Source organism: Penaeus japonicus, unplaced genomic scaffold (assembly GCF_977035675.1).
Source record: "Penaeus japonicus unplaced genomic scaffold, GWHDUDI00000001_assembly GWHDUDI00000027, whole genome shotgun sequence".
In the NCBI taxonomy this organism is placed as follows: Eukaryota; Metazoa; Arthropoda; class Malacostraca; order Decapoda; family Penaeidae; genus Penaeus; species Penaeus japonicus.
In genome coordinates, this window is record NW_028234429.1 from 11641446 (window position 1) to 11651445 (window position 10000).

The window sequence follows — 10000 nt, forward strand, 5'->3', positions numbered from 1 at the left end:
CTTTTCATAAAAACTCTGTCTGTTGACAGTATGAAAAGCTTTATTATAGATGAAAATGCAATTCGCATTAGAATATTTATTACTTTAAAATGGTCCACGAATTCAGGTGTGTCTATATATACGGATAAAACAAGCTTTTACAATATAATGATCAACATGATGATACGGATCATGGGCAAGTGTAAAAAATCACAAGATCTGTATATGAGTCAGAAAAATGGACTAAAAATCGTGTACAAGGTATCCTAGACTTAGATGATGTAGAAGAAAAAAAATCCCAGAAAAGTGGAAGAGAAGAGAGTGAAACTCTTCTGTTGGAATGATTTTATTTTGAATGATAGAAATCCGTATTGATATTGCTGAATTAGAATATTCTTAAAAGAGAAAATATTGAATAAACGCACAGATCTCAGTGGTCAGACGTCAAATGACGTCATTGATGCAAGTAGTGGAGAAGTAATGCGAACGCGCTGTTATCATATTTCTCTAATGCATCGTAAATAAGTTTTTTTTTCATGATATATTCCCTTAAAAAAGTGAAGAGAATAATTAAAGCCTCAAAATATGGGACATCCAACCCATTACATACCACTTTCATATTCCAGACGAAAGTAGCTGGAGTGGGAGGTGTCAGCCCAATGTTTACAATCGGTCTCGAGACTCGGGGGTCGAGGTGAGGCTGGGGCCGTTTCTCAACTACAGAGTCGCTTTTCTTTTGCTTGGTGGTAAGTATTATCGTGTCAGTAACGGGAATGAAGTAGTGCTTAAAGTGAGATGAGTTTTTATATACCTTGACGTGGTTTGTGTAACTATTCTGAATAGATTCATGCGGGCATCCCGTACGATCTCAAATCTTCAACTCTGTTCTTCTCAAACTTATTTAGTATCTAACTGTGATTTTATAGTGTAGTTCCATTATTTTCATGATCTAAGGACCTGTCATTAGGTTGATAATACGGTAGTAAGTGCTGTGAGTGTAGGGTATGGTATGAAACTAAAGGGTGATTAGCATATGATTAGATTTACAAAAAGGTTATCCACCTGTATACTAAAAGCATGCAAATATACCATTGGGTATTGTTCAGTAAAGCTACAATCATTGTACAAAGACTTTTTTCTGATAAGTCCTTTGAGAAAGATCATGATGTCTTATCTGTTGACAGTTAAAGGCTTATAATCACTGTTAGAGTGAACAAAAAGATAGGTATATGTTTTTAAAAAGTTTGCAGTTACATTCAAAATGAGATTTAAGGAAATGTTTAGAAGACAACCAAAATGGCTTTCAAAATTATATTGACTCTTAAGTTCAAATCACATGAAATTTATTTTAATCCATGATGGAAGGCTTACAAGTTCAGTATGATAGCAGCTCAATGTCAAGTAGTAGTTGTGGATTGTGCATTTTATGCTTTGCAATGTCTGCCACACACACTCTGACATGATAGAGCTTCTTTCTATCATGATATTTTTATGCTCTTGTCTTGCCAAACTATACTTGGTGGAGGTAAGTTAGCCTTTTCTAAAGTGCTAAGAGGTGCGGAGGCTATACAAGGCCAACAACAAATTCAATTGGGCATGGGCTTTACGACAGACATGACACATTCATTTTTGGCCTGACTGTGGGCGTTGTGATATATATGACATAGAGGATTTGGATGACTGTTTTTAACCTAAAATCAAAAACCTATATGACACTTTCTCCTAGCACCAGCAGGAGAGAGAGCCTTGAATGGCACCCATCCATGGTCTCTAGTAAGCACTGTCTTTAGAGAGCAATGGCATACAGCAAGATGCTGGCCTCTTGCTCCTAAGTACCAGCAATTAAGGATATGCATGCAGAATGAGAAGAGGAAAGTGACTCAAACCATGCCCAGTGTTTACAGTGTACCCCTGTGTCAATAAGGCTGCCTTGTATAGTGGCACTCACATTCATAAGCCAAGGTTTCCTTCCTCTTCCTTACCTCATCATGTCATCTCTATTGTGGATGGTTATATGTTTTGTATTCGTTTATGACTACACAAATACAAAAAAAAATAAAGTTACGTTTTGTTCTTCCATAAAACAGCAATACTTTTATAACACTGATTATGAAAAAAATAATGAGGTAATATAAATCCTATACTATAATTTTAGTCAACTGCATTATTGATAGAGCCTGTCATATGACACATATATGTCTCTCAATACAACAGAGCACAAAAAAATGACAAACATAATAATGACTGAAATTGAGTAGGAAAAGTCAAGGTATATTGCATGAATCTGCCTCACTCTGAAATAAAACCCATCCTGGAGATTGGGCAAGTAAATCTCTCCCTGTCTGCAATGGGTTAACATTTACTGGGAAATTTATTTGTTAGAATTACATCTCTAGTTTCCACATCCATTTCTGTTGAAAAAAATAATTGCATACTTGCATTTTTATGTTTTGAGAAAATGTTCCTTGGAGCAGTCAACAAGATGAATAGTTCCATGCTCATTTGGGAAATTTTGATATATGAAAGGAAAATATTTTAACTAGAACTTGATTTGACATCTGACCAGGTTGTAAACTCTGTACGAGGATACAAATTTTTCTGGTGTGCATTTGTCCTTTCTTGAAATGCTGAAAAGTATATGCGATGTGTGCAATTTTTAAAAGTTTTAAGGGTAGTCAACTTGAGTGTCCACCTAAGGTGTACAGAAAATTTGTTCAGTGCCCGTAGTTCAAAGTTTCCAACCTGGCAGTCTGGCATGGCATTTACTGACTTGGTAGTGCCAAAAAATAAAAGTTTCATCATCATGCAATAATATTTTGTGGTGAATAGAAAGCATTACTATTTCTTTGTTTAAGTAGTTCAAGAAATATGATGATGGTGCATGAAGAAAGCATTCTTGGATTCTTAACTTGATTTGTTATTATTAAAATTAGTATTATTGTTATTTTTTTGTCTCTTTTTTTATAACTTACCAGATAATTTCCGTAGATCTTTAACCCTACTAAATTTAGTCATGCTCAATCTTTACCAATATTCAGTAGGAAGTGAGAAAATTATTTTAATATTTTTAAGTACCATCATATTGATTTTGATGTGTAGATTGAAGAAAAAAACTATTTTTTTGTGTGTGGATTAAATTAGAGTAGATAAAAGTGATTGATTAGTACATTTCTGTGTAAGGTGGTACTTCCTTGAGCGGTTAAAAAATTATCTATTATTTTCAAAATCTGAATTTTTGTAAAATACATTCTAGAAGGCACAACAGCCAAGAAATGGCCAGCACATTTTTATAAAGTCTTTTTCCTTTTTTTCAGAGGACAGAACTCAAGAAGGATGGCAGCCATTAGGCACAGTCTCCAGAGAGACGTGTTTGAGCCAACAGAGGAAAGACTCGTTGGTGTACTGTACGTTACAAAACCTGGCAAGAAGAAAAAGACAAGTTTTCTTTGTGCCACAATCAATAAGGAGAAACCAATCTATGCAACAATACATCAGGTCAGTTACATTAGCTATATATCAGTATATATCTTTTTTTTCTTAGTACTAGATTAAAACAGCTAGATATCAACAAATTACATCGTCTAGATATGTAAATGATATACTCAAAATAAGGGAAATACAGAGTATATTGTTAATTATTTTTGAGAATATAATAACATATAATATATTCAGTTATGTATATTTCACAGTAGATACTCAAAAAAATTCTTCACTGGCTCTTGTTCATGTTGGAGCCCATTGTAAAATTCTTTAAAAGGAGATTGAATAATCAAAGACAATGTTTGTGATTTCCATTATATTATTTATGTACCTTATGCTTCCACAGGTTAAGAAAACAGATAAGGATGTTTACAAAAAGAAGAATTCTTGGCCTCTTCGAGAGTTACAAGTGGTTGATGGAAGAGATGAAAACAAGGTATTTGTTACAGTAATTTTCTCTTGGTCTTTATGCTGACTGAGAAGGCAAATACATTTAACAAATTTACCAGTACTTTATGCTATTCCTTATAAATCTTGATATATAAATCATTAGTTTAATTTTCCTTTTTTCCAGGATACTGCAGATCTAGACCTGACATTTGACAGGGTATATAAATGGGTAGCTAACAGTGCACCAGATAAACATGCATTCATCCAACTTTTATGGAAGGTAGGTGGTTTCTAGTTGTTTTTAACCCTCTCTGGATGGGTGGTACAATACTGTACCGCTCATTCAAAAGCCTGGTGGCCAGGTGGCACAATATAGTGCCAGCCATTTAATTGATTTAGGCCTAAGCGTTCAAAAGCCCTGGCATTGTGACATGCAAGGCTGGAATGCCCCCGTCGTGAGTGGGTTAAATGAATATTGTTTGTCTATATGTTTTGTATGAGATATTCACTTGAAGGCATATGAACGATGGGCTAATAAGATCTTAATTTTTCCAGCTATGTTGTAGATATCTTCCAAAGCAGAAACCTCAGTTTATCAACATATCAGCTGAGTTAATAGAGGAAAATGTAAATATTGCAGAAAATGGGGATGTTGCAACATCAGGTAAGAAGATTCATTTTTCTTAAAGATCAACAGTATTTATGACCCTGACATATGATTTAACCTACAGCATGAATTCATACTTCTTTTCATCTTTTGAATAACAAGATAAAAATAGACTGAAAATTTGGAATATTGCAGGTCATTGAGTAGATTATGCATTCTTTAAGTGCTTTTAAACAATTTTATTAATGTTTATTTACTGAATTCTTCTCATTTACAGCTCTTGATAATGTAGATGCAGTTCTCAATGATGATGGTGATTATCGAGCTCTGTCAGAGAAGGAGCAGATGGATTTAGAAAGATTAATGGAACAGTGTGATTCTGCAGTTAGCAATGCTGAAGCTTTTGCAGAGCAGTTGTCAAGAGACCTATCTGTTCTTGATGGGGTAAGGAGTTTTCATTAATTGTAGACTTTGTAGTGTATGAGGAGAGAACAGATTTGATTTATTTCTTCTTATCTTTCAAGTGAAATTTCATGTCTTTCCTTTATTCATTATATATGTTTGTTTGGGTGCATGTGTGTGGCATGCATGTATATATGTTTGTGTGGGTGCAGCTGGATGAGTGGATGTTTTTGTACATGTCTCTCATGGAAATTTAATTTTAGAAATTTTGAAACATTTACATTTATTTCACAGGCAAACATTCATAGTATGATGGCATCAGAAGCACAGGTGGAAGCTTTAATGGAAATGATCGACACTGCATATACTGAAGCAGAAAAAATTGAGTCACGTCTGGATTCGTATGATGAAATTCTGCAACATGTGAAGGACTCCATTGAGAAGATAGCTGATAAGAACACGTCCATTGAGCAGACTAATGCTAATAACTCAAAATTACTAGAAGAACTTGACAGACTAATTGTAAGCTGATCCTTTAGTATTTTTTTGAAGAATATATTTCTTCAACTTTATATTTTAGAAACTTTTATATGTGATTTTTAAAAAATATTTAACTCATAGATAAATGAAAATAATTGTATGTTTATAGAATAAGATTCCCTTTAGTAGGTTTTTAAAAAAACTGTGCAGATTTTGCCATCTTGTAGTTTTGAATATTAATTGTATGGTGTTATATAATTATATATTCTCTATTAGAGTTACCATTTTGTTATGCCTTAACCTAGTAGCCTTTGAAACAATCAGTTGCTTGTCATAATTTAATTAGATTTATTGTGCCCATGTTGTAAAATACTTCTAGTGAATCATCTGATTTATTTGATTGTTTATAAAAAATCATTTGCAGAACCAGTTAGAATTACCTCAGCAGCATCAAGAGGTACTGATATCTGCTGACTTAAATAAAACTGGCAGCCTTACACAAGTGATTGAAGCAGCAGCAGCATTACAAACAGTGATAAATGCTCCTGTGCCTTCTCACCTCTCACAGCTGCAGGTAATTTTACTCTCAATTTAATAATTTATATTCAATATGTCTCTTTGTATTTGATAATGCAGTACAGTGGTTGAAGATGGTCTCAGATAAATTCAAATCTCAAATATTCTGGTAATTTGCTATTTACAGGCTTTCCAAGATCAGAAAAAGAGATTTGAGAAACTGAAAAGCAGATTCAGCCAGATTGTGTCAAGACATTTGAATAATCTCTTCATTCATTTGGTGAGTAGATATTTTTTTTATATACTTCTCTCTTTGATCTTTTCCCATAACACATATTTCTCTATAAATAAGATATTAAAGTCTGTTACCTTTTTGTTACCTATACATGAATATTTCCCATGACCTTATATATAATTCCATTGCCTATCTTTTAAGGGAAATGACCCAGGGGAAACATTAAGTCTTCATGCAGAGCAGTTAACATTGCCCCGTCATGGCAGCATTCACAGTGAGCTACAGCCTTATATTGCACTAATGCACTGGATCAGAGCTCTTGATCATCGTGCCTACCAGCACCTGAACAAGACCTATGCTACTTCAATTAGCAAGTTGTATGAGAGGGATATTCGACTATTTTTTGAAGAAGCAAGACAACGCATCTCTGGTGGAAGAAGATGTAAGTGTGATTAAATTAGAAAAAGAAACTATAGTGGAATATTATATATACACACATGTATGTATAGATTAGATTGTACGTTAATACCATAAACGTAGGAATAAGCAGCTATAAAATACCCTTTTTTTGCTCACAGTACGTGGAAGTGGTTCAAGTCAAGATATTGCCAGCATGTCTGGTGTGGCTGGGAAGCTAACCTCCCAGATAAAGCACGGTGCCCAGAATCTTAGTACCCGTGCCAATACTGGGGCATTGTTAGGAGTTGATCGTGATCAGTGGGGCTCAGAGGTTTGGAATTATGTTTTAGTCAAATGTAACATGTAGATAAAGGTGTTTTCTGAAATGGTAGCCTTATAAAAGTAAGGCCAGGTATCTTGTCCTCATGATTTTAAAATATTATTTACAGCTTGATATGCAAGAGCGTCAGAAGTTTGATGAGATATTTGAACGTGTCCTTAGCGAATTACAACCAGTATGCCTTGCAGAGCAAGAATTCTGTATTGCCTTCTTCAATTTGAATTCTGCAGGCACTGAGGTAAAAAAGAGGATGCACCGTGTTTTTTTTATTCAAAAAATATTTCAGAATGTTTTCTTCAATTGCCTATAATGCTGATATATTTCTCAAAAGGGGAATGGTAACTGAATCTATACTAATTGAAATCTTATAAAAAAGGTTAACTCACAAGAAGCATTAAGCTGTAACAACATCCATTTAGAGAGCCCATTAATGAGATGATAATTATGTATGTAATATATACTAATATTGATATGTACAGTACATTTCTTTAGAGATTTTATAAAAATAATCTTAATTATAACATTTTTCACCAATTCACTTGAAACAGCAAAAGCCTTCATCATCTGTGGCAAGCACACCTGGGTCAAGTGGCAGTGAGGAGAGCAGTGGATCAGCAGGCACTAGTTCAGGCACGGTTGGCACTCCAGGCTCAGGGCATGGAAAACTTGTCAACCGTGAAGTGCGCTCGATGATGGCAGCTTTGTTCACAACACTTGAACAACAGTTAGGGTCTTTCATCAACACTTATGATCGAGCTGATTCTTAGTAAGTTGTTTTTACCTGCTTGCCATACTTTGCTCTGAATGTATATGCAAACATTGGTCATATTTAAGATATTACAATTAAAAATGATCTTTGAATACTTATTACATGAAACATATGATAAGAAAGCTTCATTGATGATATACTCTCTCTTTCAGCTGCTGCTTGTACATTTATGTGAGACTCAGTGAGCATGTTCTCACTGCTGAGGATACAGGTTCCTTCCTTAGCACTACTTTTGGATCATGTTTAGTTCAAGCTAAGCGTAACTTTGATCGTTTCATGAATTCACAACTCCAGTCAATCCAGGAATGCAGAGTCACAAAGAAAAAATGTGGTATCATTCCTTTCATTACAAATTTTGAGGTAAGGCAATGCTATTTTTTGAAGGTATCATATTATTATTTCAGCAATATTGATAAATGAACTTGTCAAACAAACTTTGTTTTCATAGTTATGTATGAAAGTTTTAATTGCCTTAATTTTTATCTGCAAATGATATCTTTTAATATACTTGCCACTGATATTGAAAATACTTTTTTTGAAATGTGTAATATGTCACATATGAAACATTCATTACAGAATGACCTCAACAAAATGCATACTGCTTTATGTTATTAATCATGATTTGTGGAAAACCTTTACACTAGTGTCTGATTTATGGATGGATTATACTTTCAGGAATTTGCACAAACAGCAGAATGTGTGTTTAAGAAAAGTGAGAGACGTGCAGATCTGGACAAGTGGTATGTTCGTCTTGTGATAGCCATGTTTGAACATATCCCTCGTGTAGCCAGTGAACACCAGAGAACACCACCAGAAGTTATAAAAATGGGTAATAGTACTTTATTCTTTAATTTGCTTGTAAGTAGTTCAACTATTTTCACTACAGAAAAATGATGAAAGGATAAATGTTATATCAATCATGGTTTTCATTGCAGAGAACTACCATGTGCTGCACCAGTTAATGTTCCAGCTGAAGCTCCCAGGTATGGATGTCCAGAGAAAGGAAGCCAAGCAGCGCTATCAAGAGGCTCTTGGTGCCTATGTGACACAGTACTTTGGAAGACCACTGGAGAAGCTTAATGTAAGTAAAAAATTAACTTTTCTATAATTGCATTGTTCTGTAGAAAATATTCTTTATTAATTGTTGCAAATAACATGGGTGGTGTAACAATGGAACTGCTCAGCAGAACTTGTTTAACATGTTAATGATATGTCTATTACAGTTGTTCTTTGATGGTGTAACTGCCAAAGTTGCAAGTGGAGTTAAGGAATCTGAGGTCGGTTATCAGTTGGCATTCAGTAAGCAAGAGTTAAGGAAAGTTATCAAGTAAGTGCTTTACATTTATAGATATATCTCCCTATGTCTTGGAATAAATTAGATGGAATAAATATCATCTTCACAAAAATTCTTGATCATTTTATATTTTTCTCTCAAAATGTAGTTCTCCAGGATATGATTTTCAAAAAAAGAAAAAGAAATAAAAGAATTACAACCCTCATTTCATTTTCACATATTTATCATCATTATTAGCATCAGCATTATTTTATTTATTACTTATACATTTTTTCAGAGAGTACCCTGGGAAAGAAGTGAAGAAAGGTTTAGAGCAACTCTATAAGAAAGTTGAGAAGCATCTCTCTGAGGAAGGCAACCTCTTACAGGTAAACATCTCTTATAGGATGCATTAAAATGTTTATAGGAAGTGTGGAACATATCAGTGGGTATTAGTTTAGAGATTGGCTGTCATGTAGCTTTGCTTGAGGCTTTGATTACTCTTAGAGTTGGCAATGACTTTTTTCTTAGTTAAAAAAAAAATTGAATTATTTGTCTGTTTCTATCGCTCTGTTTTAATTTAAACTTAGAGGAATGCTTATGTCCAGAGACATGTTAGACCTCTAAATCAATCAATATATTTTCTATAAAAGATATACTTTTAGATGATCATATTTTCTTATATTTTTCGCCAATTATGACTGAAAATGCATGGTAAAAAAAAAAAAAAAAAACATTTTGGATGCTTGAAAAACATCTTGCATATCCAGAACCCCCTAGTAAAGGCTTAGCCCCCTCCTGTCCTTAAATCTAGCAACTACTGACAGTAGTTGCTAGATTATTGTTTTACTTTAAATGTATCTGTTATAGAATTTTATCAAGTTATACCACAGAATGAAGCTTCTAGTATTTTTACTTTTATAATGTTACAATTCATTCTTAAAAAAAAAATGTATTTAAGGCAGTCATTGTGAGTATTCCTTTCTGGTCAGTGCAATCATGCCAAACAAACTATATGATAAAGGAAGACAGTACTAGAAAAGAAAGAACACAATTGACCAGACTGTATATATCTTAAAGATGGTTTGAAAAACTGCATCATCACTTTCTAAATCTAAACAACATAATAT

The 10000-nt window shown here is 33.8% G+C and overlaps 1 protein-coding gene across 1 annotated transcript in view; it reads left to right on the plus strand.

The window, feature by feature from the left end:
• The window catches only part of Sec3 (exocyst complex component Sec3), an 11989-nt gene that overhangs the window by 356 nt on the left and 1633 nt on the right, over positions 1-10000 (plus strand). The window contains exons 1-18 of the mRNA XM_043005388.2: positions 1-725; positions 3294-3474; positions 3806-3895; positions 4034-4129; positions 4405-4513; positions 4734-4900; positions 5153-5380; positions 5763-5912; positions 6042-6134; positions 6291-6531; positions 6668-6819; positions 6938-7066; positions 7377-7594; positions 7750-7957; positions 8273-8426; positions 8533-8678; positions 8821-8924; positions 9169-9259. The exon at positions 1-725 is cut by the window's left edge and continues 356 nt beyond it. Coding sequence (XP_042861322.2) covers positions 3313-3474; positions 3806-3895; positions 4034-4129; positions 4405-4513; positions 4734-4900; positions 5153-5380; positions 5763-5912; positions 6042-6134; positions 6291-6531; positions 6668-6819; positions 6938-7066; positions 7377-7594; positions 7750-7957; positions 8273-8426; positions 8533-8678; positions 8821-8924; positions 9169-9259 — 2538 coding nt within the window. The 5' untranslated portion in view covers positions 1-725; positions 3294-3312. The remainder of the gene's footprint in view (positions 726-3293; positions 3475-3805; positions 3896-4033; positions 4130-4404; positions 4514-4733; positions 4901-5152; positions 5381-5762; positions 5913-6041; positions 6135-6290; positions 6532-6667; positions 6820-6937; positions 7067-7376; positions 7595-7749; positions 7958-8272; positions 8427-8532; positions 8679-8820; positions 8925-9168; positions 9260-10000) is intronic.